This window comes from Triturus cristatus, chromosome 1_2 (genome assembly GCF_964204655.1).
Source record: "Triturus cristatus chromosome 1_2, aTriCri1.1, whole genome shotgun sequence".
NCBI lineage: Eukaryota > Metazoa > Chordata > Amphibia > Caudata > Salamandridae > Triturus > Triturus cristatus.
The window spans coordinates 591,013,588-591,032,917 of record NC_140580.1 but is presented as its reverse complement, the minus strand read 5'-3'; the positions used below and the strand labels follow the sequence as shown (position 1 = coordinate 591,032,917).

At 41.0% G+C, this 19,330-nt stretch overlaps 1 protein-coding gene across 2 annotated transcripts in view; it reads right to left on the bottom strand.

Moving 5' to 3' along the window:
• The window catches only part of SFR1 (SWI5 dependent homologous recombination repair protein 1), a 73,490-nt gene extending 69,134 nt beyond the window's left edge, over positions 1-4,356 (bottom strand). Inside the window, exon 1 of one of the 2 annotated variants that reach the window (XM_085607005.1) lies at positions 3,921-4,356. In XM_085607005.1, the coding sequence (XP_085463131.1) occupies positions 3,921-3,954 (34 nt within the window). In that variant the 5' untranslated portion in view covers positions 3,955-4,356. The remainder of the gene's footprint in view (positions 1-3,920) is intronic. The other variant, XM_085607016.1, reaches the window with a different exon arrangement.
• Between the last annotated feature and the right edge of the window lie 14,974 nt (positions 4,357-19,330).

Sequence of the window (19,330 nt, the reverse complement as noted above, 5' to 3'; positions counted from 1 at the left end):
TCAGTGGGGGCCTGATATGCTGACCGGGAAAAGTCTCTCTATTCCCTGGTCCAGAGCACACCGCATTCAATCTCTGAACCCCACTGTTTAGGCTGAGGATGTGCTTCCTCGGTAAGGGAGTACCTGAAATTCTAATGTTTCCCTTGTTGAACACGCGCTAGCTCTGCTAGCATTGGGCACTTTATTTTCTTACTGACAATGTGCTTCTCAGCAAGGAATCCCCTAAAACCTTTCTGTTTCGTCTGTTTGACCTGAGGTTGTACCTATACTTGCAGTATTTGATCAAGAATAACGTACTGGATTTTTTGGGTTGTTTTGGTCATATTTAAATAAAATAAAGGTTAGCTGCACTAGGAGAGGGCCTCTTGGAATCACTTCAGACTTCCAAGAGACCTCTCCATGTGGGTCAGACTCCTCCCACACATTCCATTGGCCTTTGCGTGTGGCTTTCAATAATGAAAGCACACAAATGGCCAAAGGCGGGTGCATGTCTCGCCTTTCCTCTAAACTATCACTCCCATGGCCTAGGGGTCTCGGGAGCGAGCAGCGGCACGCAGTGTTCCAGCTGCATTACGTAAATTCCATGTAGCGCACACCACTCGCGGGCTTGTTTTCCTCGCTTGCACCATGGCAGATGGCGGACTTGCTGCATCACTGATTATAAACAAGGGCTGGTTTGAAGTGTGGACAGGGATTACAACCAGTGCGCGTTGTAAGCCGTGTGCAGTGCAGGTCGCTGTGCTCAACACAGAGGCATCCAGTGCAGAGTGCACACAACATCCCTGATGTACGGAACCACCCGGCGCGAGCAGCACAATGTGGGCAACATCTCCGAAGTGAAGAAGTATCCAGCATGCAGAGTGCAGTGTGTACTACATCTCAGAAGAATCAACTCAAGTGTGCGCAGCGCTGTGTGTGCAACACATGGGAAGTGAGCGCGCATCCACTATGCACAGTGCAGTGGGTGCAACATCTCCAGTGTGCAAAGTGTCACCAGCCCTTACTTGGAAGTGCTTAGGATCGTGCCTGTGCAGCTGCAGTGCCAGGGGCTCCAGTTCGCTTACTCCCATCTTGTGTGACCTGCATCTCAAGCCCTGGAAGGTGTTAAGAGTCCAGCGTCAGTCCACACCTCGCCTTGTCCTGGGTTCTTTACTCCCTTCTCCTCTGAGGCCTCGCAGCTTTCAGCCTGCACCGGAGCTGGACTGTGGTGCACTGGCGCTGGGATGTACAGACTGCCTATCCCGCTCTCCCAGATAGGATCAGCCTGACATATCACACGGGGCAGGGGGTCAGAAACCTCAGGCAAGGAGCTGACACAGGGCCGCACACACAGCCCGCCCCCTTTTACGAGAACCTTTCCTCTCACTACCACCACCTCCAGCACCCCTCCCCCAAGGCACTCTCCTCTCTCCAGCAACCCTCTTCTCACCAGCACTCTTTTCCAGGACCCCTCCCCCCCCACAACTACTGTCACTTCCGAGGAGCGCCTCTACTAGTACCCCTTTCTAATACCTTCATACAGTAGCAATTCTTACCAAGCACCCCCTACTCCTAGCAACACCCCTCTACCTCCGGATACCCACTCCTATCACCAGCACCCCATCTTCTCCAGCCCCTTTACTTACCACTAACCCCTTTCCCACAGAACCCGCCCTCTCACCAGCACTCCCCTTCCCCAAGTATTGCTTTCCTCAGCATCCCCTCTGCTCATCACCCCCTCCTCCGCCAGCAGCTCCCCACAGTGGCACTATTCCTCCACAAGCAACCCATCTCTCACCAGCACCCTTTGTCAATTAACACTCCTGGTCTCACCGACACCTGGCCTCTGATCAGCGCCTCATCCCCACACGCCTTGGTCTTGCGCGGGAACACCCCGGTGTCTGCCACTGCCTCCTGGACTGATGGCCTGTCATAGCACGCTCATCGTGGGTCTACGACGTATTTAAACAAAGTTTGACCCCTTCCCCTCTTCCGTCCCTTTCTTCCCTGTTCCCCGTTCGCCACTTAACACCTGTGCAGCATTTTTATTGTTTTCGCAGGAGTAAAGAGAAGGCTCGGGCGAGATGGAGGTGTATTAACAGATGGAGTGTCTTATTACAGAAGGTCACAAACTCCCTTAACTAACAGCAATCTCCCAGCGTTGCCTAGAAAACAACAACGAGCTCTGCCAAGCCAGCTTGAACTGGACCCAGAATCTAAACAGCTGCAATTTGCTCAGATGATCTCATTCCATACACAGGGACCTTGGTAATGGAATATTCCCTCTCTACAACCCCTGGCAGTGTATACCCACCCTAATAACGGTTTCCAGATCTGACAAATTAAAAAAAAAAAAAAAAAAAAGCATTTGCAATGCAATAGGTCTTGCATTTACATGAGTTTAAGCTATTGGCATTGTAAATGACAATGTCTTTTATTTATGTATTAAAAACGAAAACAAAAATAAAAGGCATTGTCATTTGCAATGTCAATAGCTCAGACTCGCGTAAATGAGAGACCTATTGCATTGCAAATGCTTGTTCTACATTGGTGTGGGGTCCTTTTGGTGATCTTTTCACTGCTTTACAGTACTTAGTGTGCTGCACAAATACTTTACGCATTGTCTCTTAGATTAAGTTTGACTGCTCTTCGCCAAGCTACCAGAGGGCGAGCATTGTTTAATTTAGTGTATAGTTGACTTTCCCTGACTAGAGAGATGGGTTCAGCCTGGCTTAGGTGCATACCCTAGCCAATCAGAAACTCCATTTCCAACAATACTTGTAAAAGTATTTGAAATCAGATGTTTCCGAAATGAGAAGGAAAACGTTTCGATCATTTACAGCATCATGATAACTAAATAAATAACATAAATAAGTTATTGCCATTTAATCCTCCAAATCTCACCAGACAATTTGTAAAGGACCAGCTATCTGGACATACCCCATAGTTCTGTACCCCATATTTCAATAAGCCAAGTAGGAAGTCAAAAGAATGTACATATTCTTCTATATCTTTATAACCAAGGACAGACTGACCACAGCATTAACAGCCAAACAAAACAACTAAAGAAGCAACACATTATCACCCACCACCTTATTTCTACTCTTATTCATCCTCCGATTGCATCCTATCTCAAAAAACATACACCCACCATAGTCCTAAAGCCCAGCACGAAAATGTACCTTGATTTTATAGTTAGTTATTCTCTTTCTATTCTACTGGATAATCTTCTTCTTACAGTCAATCCTCTACATGCCTTAATACAGTAGCCTCTTGTATGCAATGCTTGCCCTCCTTACTCTCTACTTAGTTCAGCAACATAGCCATACCTCTCCTCACAAATCACAAACTTTACTTGAGTAACCATTCCTTGCAGTCTAAAAATATTTCACCTTCTCTAGCCTATTTACGCTTCCAAGTTAGACTTGACGTTCATCACATATCACTTTTCTTTGCCATCCAACATTATTCAAACTCCTCTATGTACTCATCCAATGTTTAGCTTACATGAACTATCTCTAATAATGTCAGCTAAATACTAATAACGTATTCTACCACAAGAAAACGGCAGGAATACCTTTGAAAATGTCAAAAGAGCACAAATCTACCTCAACAACCAACACTAACTAATAACCACTAACTTCAGCTAATGGTGTAGCGTGCTGCGCGTCATAAAGAGCTCCAACGCCCCATCATGGGTGGCAAGCACTACGTAAATCCAATTACAATACATAACTAATTGTCAATTTCTGTCCCCGTGCCTTCAGACAAGTCTTCATATGGCATTTCGCACATTCTGTATTTCAAAACATACAAACCAAAATATATTTTGAAGGCGACGAAGTATGTTTTTAGGGCTGCGCATGTGATAAACGTTGTTGCATTCGTACTCAAATACAGCGAAGAAACAAAGCGAAGAGTTTAAAATAATTTCTACAAACCTATGTGGTATTTGCTTCTGATGGTTGTATTCATGCTGTGTAACCACTTCCACAGCTGGAAACAGTACTTAGCAGAGCCCGTCTCACGCCGATCAAACTTGTGTTAAGAAAACAGTGACTGTCAGAGCTGTTTGGTCTATTAACATGACCCGAGCACTTTAAGATCAAGTTGTGTAACAGTAGCACTTTACATCTTTATTAGCACTCATAAACATCGCAACCTCCCTGAATCAAATGAAAAGATCCTAAATATGTGTACGCTTGCCTTACCTCAGGGCGGAGGGTCAGTTTACAACCCGATTGTTATGATTTACTTTACAAAATAAAAGTTTTGAACTGAAAGGTGGGAATTTGGGAAAGGGCAAATCGAAAGCGACTTTTTACGCTGATTGGTTCGGTTTCTTAGACTCCTCGTAGGAAGTATGCAATTGGTTCGAAAACTGAAGAACCGCCCCGGAAAATGCATTCGGTTGAACCCACCGGAAAAAGCACCCACATGACCTGGAAGTACTCATCCAGGAAGTTAATATATAGTACAGTACAGCCGAGTTACCGCGGTTTGCGGTCGTTTTTTCCCCGCAGCTTCTTTGCTGGAGGTTTTCGGCCCCGATATTCTAATATTGTGTTTTTGTCGAATGTTAATTTTTATACTGTTGCGTGTTTCTTGTGCTAGCGTGTTGTAGAAAACTCAAGTGCATGCTTATGTAAAAGATACGCAATTTTATGTTCAGAGACCTACAGCTTTTCCTTTAATAGCAAGCTACGCTGTGCTACCTTCTTAATATTGCTTTATTGTTTCTTAATAAAAATGTTTTGGGCTCACTACAAAACGTGGACTCGAAACGTGTGTTAAAATGTATACTTTCCAAGAAATCAAACGTGTTTCTGATTAATTTTTTCTTCTCACCTACTTTCGTATTTTAATATTAGATTGCAACAATGTATATAGCTCTTGCTACTTATATTTGAACGTTTAAAGCGCATGGTCAGGGTTGGATTGGGACCACCATTTGGCCCGGGCAGCCAAAAAAATAGTGGTCTTCATCCGCAGATAGTAACCTTTTGCAATACACTGCTTAGTTCGGATAATGGAGCTAAATGATGACACACATTTTCGGTAACAAAAGGATTTTAAAGCTTATAGTGCCAGTACTTAAATTGGACATTAACATTCCAATGGAAAAAATATACTTGTGCAGCACAGAATTATCAAAAATACTAGTAACTCACTTCTAATTGTGTTTGATCCAGCGCAAGACTGGGAAATGGGGAATAACCTTTACCGATACGTCGCAGACCCGACGTCACACTAGCTCATTCACACACGGAGTCATTGGTGGGGCCCATAACACCAACACTCATACGTCTCTCACTCACAAGTCTGCACACACAGGAGGGATGAGAAATTAAAGCGCTGGACGTGTGGGGGAAATACCTTGAAACCTATAGGGAGAGAAAAGTTATTTTACAAAATATGCATTAACATCCTTCGCCTACAGATCCCTAATCTCAAACATCAAGGCACTCCTCCCACTTGGTTGATGGTGATTTAGAACCAGCTAAAACACATTTTAATATTCAGAATCCTTATGTTGTGTCTAAGTTGGAATTATTCTACGTATTGTAGAGTGTACCTTGTTGCATCATTGATGACGCTCGGAATCCCCGAGTGTCATCAGTGATCAGTTAGAGAATTGACTGGTGAAGGGCAGCCGTGCGGAGCTGCGTTGCTGTGCTGACTTCATTATCTTATTTGGAATAAATACTTATATTCACAATGACTCGGAGTATTTGTACTCAACAAATTTGGCGACGACTTGGGGAGAAAAGAGAACTCAATTCACGCAAGAGATTTCCTTCAACGAGGTAACCGATCGGAGAAGAGCAGAAGTTACAAGAAAGCTTGGTGATTTTCTTCTTAAAGAGGGCAGTTCAACGTGAATACGTGAGTCCTTGAAGTCCGGTGAGTCTAATTTTATTCTATAACTGAAGCCAGCACATCTACAGAAGACGTTGCATTGGATTAGGTGATTACGTTTAAAATTGCCTGACATTCTTTTCAACGTAATAGACATTCTTACCGGCAAGCTCTCTGCGTTCCAGGCAGCCGTCACTCACGATCTCTGTCATCAAAGAAGTTACGTGTTGACCTTACGTACCACGCACTATACTCCACGTAGTGCGTGCAGCCATTTTGAATACCTAATTGAGTAGGAAGACGGAAATACAGTGTGTGCACTCCGGTGACATGCACACCGATTCTTAACTGACAGTCACATTTTACATATCGCAGAGGCAAAACTAGATAAAAATAAAGCGCAGAGGACAACGGAACATGTAAGGTACTGTGTTGTGATCTGTTCTTCCTTCAAGACTAATTACATACAGCAAGCTTACTATTAGTTACTGTGTCAGGCACACTATTTCAAGTACGTTCTTGGTAAGTACTAAATATTCACGCGTCATTCCAAATCATTATCACTGGCTCACCTCTATTGTGTTTTTACACAGTTTACCTGCTAATAAGAAACCTTAATACAAAATGTGTGCAGCTCAAACCTTTTCGTTAACTCCTCCACAATCCTTTCTCACTACCAAGGGAGATCCTCCGATTAAATGGCTTGAATGGAGGGAATATTTCCTAAATTATATAGATGCTTTAGAAGATGGTGATGATGATTTAACGCAGGTTAGGAAGAAAAAGATTTTACTTCATTCACATGGCCCTCAAGGATTAAAAGTCTATAATTCAATGAATAAGAAAAGTCATCCTGATGATGATTCAAATGTTTTTCTTCATGCATTAGAAGATCTCACACTTATTATTCAACGTCAGTTTGTATAGCCATTGACCAACATAAATTCTTTGGCAGAAAACAAGAGAAGCAAGAATCTGTAGAAGACTTTGTCTCAGATTTAAAAAAAACTAGCCTTGACATGCAGATTTGGTCAACTAGAGGAGGAACTAATCGGAGATCAAATCATAATGTATGTAAATAATGAACATGTTCAAGAACGTCTCTGGATTCACGGTGAAGCTTCATTGTCTGATGTAGTTGCCTTAGTCAAAATGGTGGAAATCACTAACAAATGTGCTAAAGCCATTTCTGAGTCACCAAAGGAAGTTGAGAAACTTACTGTCAACAAAATTAGTTCGAAATCAAAAAATAAGTCTGTTAATTTTCCCATATCTAACAGAGACAACACCAAGGTCAAACCTAGTTCATCTACTTTGAGGTGTTACAGATGTGGCAGTAAAAGCCATTTAGCCAACTTTAAAAACTGTCCATGGAGGAAACAGAGATGCCTTCAATGTGGAGTTATTGGCCATTTCACGAAGGTGTGTCGACGAAACTTAAATAAGAAGAAAAAAGTTAATCTACTTAAAGATGATTGTATTGACTCTTCATCAACATCATCGTCTGATGATATTTCACCTAAGAATGATGACTGTTTTAGGTGTAACAGATAGTGTAAATTCGCTCAATGTTAATTGCAAATCCAAACCTGTATGTGAAATGTCTATTGGTGGTGTAGGTATACGTATTGTGGCAGACTCAGGTTCTCCGTACACCATTATTGATAAAACATTATGGGAAAAAGATTTTGTTGAGGCGTTAGGGTCCACCCTGTCACCTTCTGATATTTCACCTGAGAGCTTTACAGGAGAAAAAATAGATTTATTGGGTTACAGAGAACTTATTTTTGAATTCAAGGGGAGATCTTGTAGTGGCAAATTGTACGTGGCTTTAGATGGCCCTCCTGTGTTAGGATGGATTGATCAAAGGAGTTTGAATATCATCCTTAATCCAAATGGTACTGAACAAGTGATGATCTTAGATACGAACGATGATTATCACAGTGAACTTAAAAAGAAATTCCCTGAGGTGTTTTCAAACAAAGTAGGACAATTAAAAGGTTATGTTCACAAAATTGTATTAAAAGATGACGCTGTACCTACAGTTAAAAAATCTAGACATATCCCATGGTCTGTTAGAGGTGAAGTCACAAATGAATTGAAACGTCTTTTAGATGATGGTATCATCGAAGAAGTAGAAGCTTCAAATTGGGTCGCACCTTTAGTTGTGGCCCGAAAGGCTAATGGCAAGGGCCGCCTATGCATTGATTTGAGGTCCCTTAATAAAAATATTGTAGTTGAGCGGTTTCCACTGCCCAAAATTAATGAATTAATTTCACTTACCAGGGCATGCAATGGTTCTCTGTTATTGACTTAACGTCAGCATATCATCAAATTCAACTACATGATGATAGTAAGAGCTTGACTACATTTATGACTCCTCAAGGGTGTTTTCGTTTCACACGTATGCCGTTTGGCCTTGCGTCAGCGGCTGCAGTGTTTCAGAAGCTCATGTTTAAGTTGTTTCATGAATTACCAGGTATCTTATTTTCTCAAGATGATATCCTCATCATGGGTGAGAATAAAAATATTCATGATGAGAGAATTAATTCTGTTCTAAATGTGCTGAAGGAAAAAGGTCTTACTGCAGAACTCTCCAAGTGCAAATTTGGAGTGGTCATTAGACTATCTGGGTCACAAAATTTCTGCTCAAGGTATAAAACTGAAGTCTAAACTGATGAATGCTATTAAGAATGCCCCACCTCCTGGAAGTAAGGACGAACTAAGGTCCTTCTTAGGGCTCATAGAGTTCTATAGCAAGTTTGTTAAACGTTTTTCAGAGAAAACATTTAATATGCGTCAGTTGTTAAAGAGCAAATCTATTTTTGTATGGTCTGATTTACTCCAACAGGATTTTATACAACTCAAAAATTAATTGTGTGATGCTAAGAAGTTGGTTGGTTTTGATCCTTCTTTGCCTTACACCATTACTACTGATGCTAGTCAAAAAGGATTGGGTGCTGTGTTATCACAAAAAGAAGTTAGTGGTGAGGAAAAGGCTGTTGCATATGCATCCAGGGCACTGTCTCCAGCAGAAGAACCTTACTCAGTTATTGAAAGAGAAGCGCTAGCAGTTGTTTGGGCATTTGAGCATTTTAGGAATTTCATTTGGGGTTATCATGTTGAGGTCAGGTTTGGTCACAAACCACTAGTGAAAGTTCTCTCACCAGAGGGGTTACTCAATGCTACTCCCAGGATAGCAAGAATGTCTGTTCGACTGTTGGATTACAGATACTCCATAAGTTATATTCCTGGTGTCAAGAACCAAGTAGCTGACTGCCTGAGTAGATTACCACTACCCTTAGAGTCTTCCACAGAAAATATGGATGATTTCAAAGTTGCTGGAATAGTTGAGAGCAAGGACAATTTTACATTAAGTCCCAAGGAATGGGAAGAATCTATGGTGAAGGATGAGCTTCTTTCTAAAGTAAGAGAATATATTGTTAAGGGTTGGCCTATTAAAAAATCATTGTGTGAAGAGTTAAAACAATACTGGGAAGTTTGTGATGAGCTATCAAAGAGTGCAACATACTACGCTGTGAAAAGATAATTCCACCTAAAGTGTTAAGGATTAAGGTTATTCAGATGTGTCATGAAGGCCATCTTGGCATTGTTAAAACAAAAAAATGTGTTAGGGAACTATACTGGTGGCCAGGAGTCGACATTGAGGTGGAGAGCGGTGTGAGAGATTGCTCATCATGTATACATTCTGATAAATCTCAGAGAGTTAACATCCCTCCTTTGTGCCCAGTTTTGTGTCCTGAGATGCCTTGGGAAACTCTTGGGTTAGATATTACTGGGCCAATTGTAAAAGATGATAGTAATCTGTATATTTTGGTTGCGGTAGACTATTTTTCGAAATGGCCTGAGATCAAAGTAGTGAAGAAAGCGGATTCTGCTAGTGTGTTAGAGTTTATGGATGATTTATTTCAAAGAGAAGGACTTCCAAAAGTAATCATAACCGATAATGGTGTACAATTCAAGTGTAGTCTTATTGAGGAGTTTCTTGAACGTAATGGTATATTACATGAAGTCACTTCAATTTATCATCCCAGTGGGAATGGTGAGGTAGAAAGGTTCAACAGAGTTATCAAAGAATCTATCCAATTAGCTAATTTCAGAAATCAAGACTGGGTGATAGGAATTAATAAAATGGTTTGGATGTACCGAATTACGCCTACTGTTACTGGGTATAGTCCCTTCACCATCATGAAAGGACGTGTACCATTTACTAAAGATAACCAGTGTTGGTTGAAACACTCCAGGTTACTTGAATAGTCTCCGGAACATGTCAAGTGCAATATTAAGTCTCACCAGGAAAAATATAAATTATACTATGACTCTAAGTATAACACTAAAGAAGTCAACTTAGCAGTTGGAGATTTGGTACGAGTTAAGTTACCTTTCAGAGTAAGGAAGGGGCAAAGCAAATTTTCGAAACCTTTTAATGTAATTGAAATATTTAAGAATTCGGTTAAATTGTCTGATGGAAAGGTTTGGCATATTAGCAGAATTGTGAAATGCAATGCAAAATCTGAAAAGGGTATAGATATTCAAGAGGTCAGACAAGAGATGAGAAGTTTTCACTGGCTTGATTGTGGCAGTGAGAAATCTGACACATTGTCCAAATCTATTCTAGAAGGTAGTTCAGTACTGAATGAAGTTTCTTTAGTTGTTACTCAGAAGGAGAGTCTTCTTAATTCAGTACAGGTTGAAGAGGAAGTTTCATCTTCTCTTGATTCTGAATCTATTGAAGGTGTCAACAATTATGGAACCAATGATGATTCTGCTCCCTTAAAAGTTGATCACTCAAAGTTGGTAGAAGCAGATGAATGTGGAATTGGTTCTATTCCTGATTGTTCATCAATAGGGTATGATCAAGTCATCAACAAATTTGGGAGAATTGTGAAACCACCTGATTATCTTAAAGATTTTGTTACAGATTAGCTTACTTACTTCTTTTTCTTGTCATAGAATTTTTTTTTCTACTTTTATTACAATGTTATTATTAGTTCACTTTATTGATTATTATTGGGGGAGGATGTGTTATGTCTAAGTTGGAATCAATTTAGTTACATTAATTAACTTTATTAATGTTAAGGGGGAAGATGTGTTGTGTCTAAATTGGAATTATTCTACATATTGTAGAGTGTACCTTGTTGCATCATTGATGACGCTCGGAATCCCCGAGTGTCATCAGTGATCAGTTAGAGAATTGACCGGTGAAGTGCAGCTGTGTGGAGCTGCGTTGCTGTGCTGGCTTCATTATCTTATTTGGAATAAATACTTATATTCACAACGACTCTCGGAGTATTTGTACTCAACACCTTATCTTTCTTAATGAAATCACAAACTCATATTTCTTGTTAATCAATATTTGTTTATCTAAATTTTCATAATGATTATTATTTGCATTTGTCTCATCAAAATTTTAGGGTTTTAGATCAATTAAAATAAATCGCAGAACATCATATTTACCTAATCTGGCTATTTGAAGTCCTCTAATTCATTGGCTCTGCATAACCAACATTTTGTCGTAAATTGTCCGGAAAGCAGGCCAAAGCTCAAAGTTCTCTGCTCAGCACGCTACAGTCCCAATTTATCAAAGGACCAGAAGCCGTGCAAGCATCTATCATAGCCCGTAGATTTTGGAAAAGTTTGCAGTCATCAAACAGTCGGGCAGCATCTGGACCATCAGGATAAACGTCACAAACCCAACGAACGAACGAAACCCCCCCTCATTTTTATAATAAAAGCCAGGTTAACATGATACAATTTTTAGGCCAAGAACGGTGGTGATTGGCTGGTTGGGATCGTCCGATTCTTATTCCCAGATTTTCTGTACAGTTCGAGGGGTGAGGTCATTGGTCAGCGAAAAGTTGGCTTGTTCCGGTTTACTGTAAGGTTGATTGTTCTCCTGTCTTGGCAGATGTCCCGTTCTACATCCTTGACCGGGGACATGTCGTACAGAGGTCGCTACAAGGTTTAGGAGATTTCTCGCACATGCGCAGCTCACTCCGCACCTCATGAGATAGTGGCCACTTTGTCGTGTGGTGACAGCGGCCATCTTAGATTTAGGCCCAAACGCCAACTTAAGCGAAACAAACACAAAGGAATAATTAATTCATAGAAATGGTGATCCTAATGTTAACCCCTTGCTAATCCCTCTATGTGCTTGTATTTATCTAGCATATAGCGACATTTAAAGCCATTATATTCACCTTTTCGATCCAATCAGGAACGCAAACATCACAAAAGCAACATATATCATGCAGTATTCTATTACCACATATACTATTGTTAATATGCATACAGATTTTAGTTATAAGAGTTATTTAGCCATGCAAATAGCAAATCCCATGTGTAGTTTAAGTTTTAATAATGTTGATTAGTATACATGCAATACTCGTTTAATAATATTATAGTTAATAGATTATATAATTAGTATTTTCATGCAAAAATAGAGGAGGTATACAAAATTTTGCACTACCTGCTCCATCATGTTTTTTATACATACGTTTGCTGTGGAGGTTTTGATTAATGTTCACTGGGAAACATGATATGGCTCATACATAAACTGCCTTTTACACTCACTTTTTTATGATATTTTATTTTTTTGCAGTACTTTAGATTCCAATGTTCAAAGACTGGCGAAAGGTGCATCTGTGTTTTTTACTTGCGGCTAGCATCACATACATTTGGGAAAGGGAATGGTGCTGGTGTGTAAACGCTAAAATAAATAAAAAATAGTGTCACTTTCCTCAAATACATGCAGTTTTATATAGCATGGACTAAGCCCAGAGGCATTTGAGCGCTTTACGTAAACAGATAACATTACAGAGGGTCATTTTTTTTTTAGGTTCATGTAGATTATAGACACACACAAACATTTTCAGAGGGGCTGCAAAGTATGGTCTGTGGTGAGTCCAAGGGCTGCATAGATGCTACCAGGATGGAAGTTGGGATTTGTGGGTGGTTAAATGTTGCAGGATGCTTTATTAGATTAGTTCCTTTACTTCAGTTAGCTTGTAAATAAAAGCTTCCCCATTTAATTAACATCTTTCTGAATGTTCGTGCTCTATGAAGTAAACAGCAATCCAGTGCTGCAGTTAACCCGCAGCCGTATTAAAAGGTCAGGAGGGCCGCAGGCAGCCCTCAGGCCGTACTTTGAGTATCACTGATGTAGATTAAATGATTTGCCCAGAATCACAGTATGTCGAATTGACGCTGGGACCTGAATCTGGTTTCACAGATTCAAAGTCAACTAAGGCCACAACCTGTCCCCGTTGACTGCAGTAATTGTTATCTGGCTGACAAAGGAGAGGAGCAGAGACTGATTTATCTCTGCTTCTTGCCTGGAGTGGAGGAGGACAAAAATAAACTGAGGAGCTCCCTTGCTGACCCTCACCAACCCCCACCACTTGATGCTCCAGTCCTCTCCCCTGAAAAGTATGTGCTAATGGCTTCCCATCCGCATTTCTTTGCAGACTCTGTCACACCTGAAGAGAGGCAGGCACACCTAATGCTGTGACAGTCTGAGCAGCTCATTTTCATTCTGCCTCTGACATTAGCTCAATGGCCCCACTTTATGTGCATGGGGTCATGTTTGTTAAGGTTGTAACAACAGCCTTTCACGCAGTGCACCAGGGGTGGAGTCCATGTTTTGGCTTACTGCGCGGCCTGAAGCCTATACTTGGCTTCTTCCCCCCTAGGGTACGCCAGACCATTATCCAGGCGACAATTCTGTCCAGACTGGATTATGGCAATTCATTGTATCTTGGGGCCAATAAGTCTTGCGTTCAGCGTTTGCAGAGGATCCAGAATGCTGCGGCACGCATTCTGGTGACACTACCGAGATCTGCTTCTGTCTCTCATGTCCTGCCCAAGTTACATTGGTTGCCTGTTGAGAAACAAATCCAATTTAAAACTCTGTGTGTTTCGCATAAGATCCTCACTCAACAGGCTCCCCAAGGTCTGTCCAAGTTGCTTCAACTTTATGTGCCTCGGCGGCCTCTTAGATCGGCCAATCAGGCCTTAGTAAGTGTCCCTCGTGTTGTGAGAGCGAGAGCTGGGGGCCGCTCGTTCCGTTGTCTTGCGGCGCAACTCTGGAATCTGCTTCCTGTTTCGATCAGAGAGATCCAGAGTCATCTGATTTTCCGAAAAGCTATCAAGATCTGGCTTTTCCCTACTTTTGCATAACTGCCCTCTCACTAGCCAACCTCATTGTCTTTGGTCGCGCTGGGACGCCCCATCGCTGGGGCAGCTATGCGCTATACAAGTCCGACAAATAAAATAAATAGTAGATCAAAAAAATGGTCCACCAACTGGCTTCAGCCAGAGGCCCATCGGCCGATTGTCCGCTTTGTCAATCCGAGGCTGCACATGGTATGTCAATAATACCAGCTGAAAATTCACAAAAAGCCTTCAGAGATGAATTCTTCATTTCTCCACTTATGCTTCGTCTGACTTATTTTCTACTTTTTCATCTTTGATAAGCGCAGGCAAGCCTTTCAGTAAATACATTACGGTGGCCAAACATCCCATTTTCTGTGAGTTTGACCGTTTGAGTGAGAGCCGACCTTGGGCCTGGGCGAGCTGGGCCCAGGCGCGGCCCCAAATATTCCCAGGGAGGCAGCAGGGAGTTGCCTAACAAGGTCATGCAAACAGCTGCTCAAGTATCCCACTTGGTCTCAATCAGGTCCCATTAAAGTTTTTGTAATCAGCCTATAATTTTTAGCACCTATCAACCGCTTTATCTCCTCCCATCTTCCACTCACCTCCTGCCGTCACACAGTAAGGTTTCCCCCCCCCCAAACACCAATTTATTTTTTTGCCAAGAGCGCTGCTCTGGTCAATTCGCTTTAGGTCCGGCACTGGTTTGAGTCATCAGACCTGCTTATCCTCTCACCTCCATTGAACTGCTTGTTGCAGGACACAAAATATCCTGCTTTTTGCCTAGCATGCAAGAGAGGAGGTTCGCAGCTGCTAGCCGGTACACCTACCTCTCAATGTCTGTGTGAGAGAAACTGAAGCACAGGAGAGGGCCTGCACAAAGAAGCTTGAAAGGCAGGCCCAGCTTTAGAGATGCAAATAGAGCATGTTAAACAGCACTGAATGAAAATCATGGTGGGATCCTGTACTGAGAATAGACTTTGGTGTTTATTTCTTCCATTAAACCTGTTTCAAAGGGCTCACATATTGTCAGATTAGTGGACAGCTTCGCAGTGAAAGTATGAATTTCCACTGATCAGTTTATTAGTGTAGGAGAGCCATGATTGTAACACATAATTACTTGCTCCAAAGGCTATAAATGTATCTCCATATTACAATTTGATGAATATACCATTAGATTGGACAAGGTCCTGTACGCTATCAGCTTTATGGAGCCCGTTTGAGAGTTTGCCTAATGTTTACTTGTTACAGGGAAACAGCTATTGTGTGACTGTTATAATGTACTTGAGCAGCCTCAGCTAGCCTGAGGCTGCAATCCTTTGTGATGTTCTTACATTCCATTTGTAGGAAGCTCAGTGGCCACAAGGAAAGGACACACGGACCAGGAAGATGTAGCAAGGCGGGGAGTTTAATAACGCATCTGTATACAATCCCGTTCAGGCTCAGAATGCCGGATTCAACCACCCCACGCTCAACTTCTACCATATTTTAAAGACAAACATTCCTACCCAACACGAGTCAGTCACGAGCTGGAAAGCAAAGCTCCGCTCGTGACTACTCGTGACAATAAACACGTTCCCAACACACCTTCCACCCTTAAAAAAAAACAGCAAAAAAAACAATATAACAACAATAAGAATAACATCACAAATAATACTCTAAATAGCATACACAATTAATTCATAACAAAATCTTTGTACCTAGCAGGGAGGCGATGAGTGCGCCCAACCCTTGAATTATCAGGAACAAAAATGGGAGGAGAAAAAACCTCTTGTTCATTATTATGCTCCAAATCCAGAAACACATTACTGGTGGGATCATTTTGGTGGGTAATAACACCCTTAAACACAGAAACCCTATTTAAATTCCAAACAGAACCACCCTCAACTCTGACAGCGTTCTTAAATGTTTCAATTACTCTTCTTGGGCAAGACCAAACAGACATACCTTTACTCACACCTTCTTTTTTCTTTATGCGAACCAAATCCCCTACTTTGATAACCTGTTTGGTTACTGAACCCAATTTCTTTTCCATTTCACCTTTCATTTTAGCTTTGTATGATCCTACTCTTTGTTGCACCACTTCATAATCCACTTTAAAGAAATCATTGAACCCCTTCCTGTTCTTTTTCATCCACCAAGGAATTAAATTAGTGCTGGGCTTACGCCCTCTTAGCAATTCAAAAGGACTGACTAAGGTAACAATTTGGAGAGGTCCTGTATGCTAACAACATGGATTGCAAAGCATTCCGCCAATTCAAACCACCCTTAACAGACAATTGAATAGCCTCCTTAACCACACGATTGAATCTCTCCACTTGACCGTTCGCTTGAGGATGGAAAACAGCGATTTTATTATGAGTAATTCCACATTTAACAAGAAAATCTTCCATTTCCTTGCTAATAAATTGTGGTCCATTGTCCGTCACAACTTCTTGAGGAATGCCTTCCCTACAAAAAACTTCATCTAGGAATTCAATGACACTCTGAGAGGTAACTTCCTTTACCATTTTAACTTCCGGCCATTTGGAATAGTAGTCAATGAGTACTATTCCAAAAGCTTCATGCTTAGGTAAAATATTGAAAGGGCCAATGATATCTAACCCAAGTTTACACCAAGGACCAACTGGGAATTCTACAGGATGGGGTTCCGGGCGTAAGGCCACGGCTGACTTGTCACTGTTGGAGCAATGAACACACGAATGTACAAAAGGATCAACTGATGCATCAATGCTTGGCCACCAAAAGAATTCCTTAACACGTCTCCTGGTAAATGAAATTCCTAAATGCCCTTCATGAGCAATGCCCAGAATAGTATTCCTGAGAGAAAAGGGAGGAATGATCTTGTCACCCCTCAATACCAAACCATTCTCTACAGCTAGTTCTTCTTGAACCTTAGAGAAAATCATCATATCTCCAGATAACTTCCTCTGATCAGGCCAACCTTGAAACACATACTTCTTGACATTAGTTAACTCAGAATCATTTTCCATTTCTTGCAACCAAATGTTTTCTTGCAAACCAACATGTTTACCAAAGACTAAATTCATATCACCCATAGTAAAAGCTACTTCACAGTCATCCGCTTTACCCTGGACATATTCAATTTGAAATTGAAAAGACTGTAATCTTGAAGCCAGCCTTGCAAGGCGTGCAGACATAGTACGTCCACCACCTGGTGCCATTAAATAAACAAGCGGCTTATGATCGGTTTTAATAATGAATTTAGTGCCCCACAAAAAAGTTCTGAAATGCTCGGCACCCCAAACACACGCTAAAAGTTCCCTCTCAATAACTGAGTAATGTTTTTCTGCATCTCTCAAAGCTCTTGAGGCGTAAGCTACAACCCATTCTTTACCATTGTCTCTTTGCAAAAGAACACCACCTAACCCAGTACTGCTGGCATCCAACATGATAATGCACTGTTTGCCACACATAAATGGTTTAAGACATGGAGCTTTCACTATGAAATCCTTTAAATCTTGAAATGCTTTAGACATATCTGTGGTCCAAATAAATTTTGCATTTTTCTTCAATAAACACCTAAATGGATCTACTTTGGAGGCAAAATTAGGTATAAATTTGGCATAAAATTCAATGAGACCCAAAAAGGCTACAAGTTGTTCTTTAGACATAGGTATGGGAGCATTTATAATACTTTCAATATGATTGCGTTTAGGTTTGATTCCATCTCCACTAATTGTATGTCCTAAATATTCTACTTCTTTTTGTTTGATCTTACATTTATCAAGACGAAGAGTCAGACCTTTTTGAGCTAAAGCATCAATTACACTTATTAAATTTGAATCATGTTCCTCATTATTTTTACCATAAACAAGGATGTCATCCTGAAATGCTATTGCTCCGTTTAATCCCTCCAAGGTATCTCTCATAAGTCTCTGAAACACTGAAGCTGCGCTAGCAAGACCAAAAGGCATGCAGCAATATCTGTAAAGCCCTTCGGGTGTGATGAAAGCAGTGATATTTTTTGATTCTTCAGAGAGAACAACTTGGTGATAAGCACTAGCCAAATCAATGCAGGAAAACACTTGAGCCCCCGCTAGGGTGGAGACCATCTCATGAAGATTAGGCAAAGGATGCGCATCCACCCAAATTGCATTATTTACACTGCGCAGGTCCACACATAATCTAAGCTCACCTGAAGACTTAACCGAAATCACAATGGGAGAAACCCAAGGCGATGACTCAATTGGCTCAATAATGTTCTTACTACATAACTCCTTAAGCATATCCTTCAATTTGCCCCTGTAAGTGAGGGGAACATTTCTCACTCTGTGGCGCACAGGAACTGCATTATCTTGTAACCTGATGACATGTTCAAACCCTTTGTATCTTCCTAACTCTCCACTAAAAACATCGGGAAAAGAGCGTTTCAATCTATTTACAAATTGAGGATCCTGATTGTGAGTGATACTGCAAGAATCTACTACGTAGACAGGGGGGTCAGCTCTAGGATCAATTTTTATTCCTAATTGGCGTTGGTGGGGCCATCCTAAAAGTGACAAACCTGATCTTGCTACATAGACCTTTCCAAAAATGTGACGACCAGAAAATGTTAAGTTTGTGCAAAAAAAACCAACCAGGTCAATTTTGTGTCCAGTATATCCACCCAGCGATACATCAGGTGGGGACAAAACCATCGTAGGCCAATTGGTACGAAAAATATTTAGTGAGATAATGGTGTACCAAGCACAAGAATCTACGAAGAATTCTAAATCGACATCACCTATAGTAATGAAACATGAGGGAAACTTAGAACTCTCATCCCCGTCACACATGTTGATAACCGTGTTAACTACATGCTCATTATCATCTCCTGGATCATCGTTATCATCATACATGTAATTGACTTTCCTAGGAATTGTTTTACAAAATTTTCCAAAGTGACCCTTCTTATTGCATTTTGTACAAACCCTCCCTATAGCAGGACAATTCTTAAAATCAGCTAAATGGCTGTCACTCCCACATCTGTAGCAAAGTAAAGGATGAGTGTTTTTCTCGTATTTTCTACTTTTGGTTGTACCATCAACTTTTATCGGCTTATCAGTCTTTTGCTGAAAATGTTTCCTTTGCTTATCAGAATCTTTAGTAACATTGAATACATCATTTTTATAATTTCCTCTAATTTCCTTTACGAATTTTTCCGAATGTTCAATTGATTTCGCAATATCAATAGCATTGTTTAATGACATGTCAGATGTGGTCCAAAGACGCTCCTGCACTTTCTTATTGTTTGACCTCATTAAAATTTGATCCCGTAACACTTGTTCATAACAAATATGCTCAAAATCACAAGTGA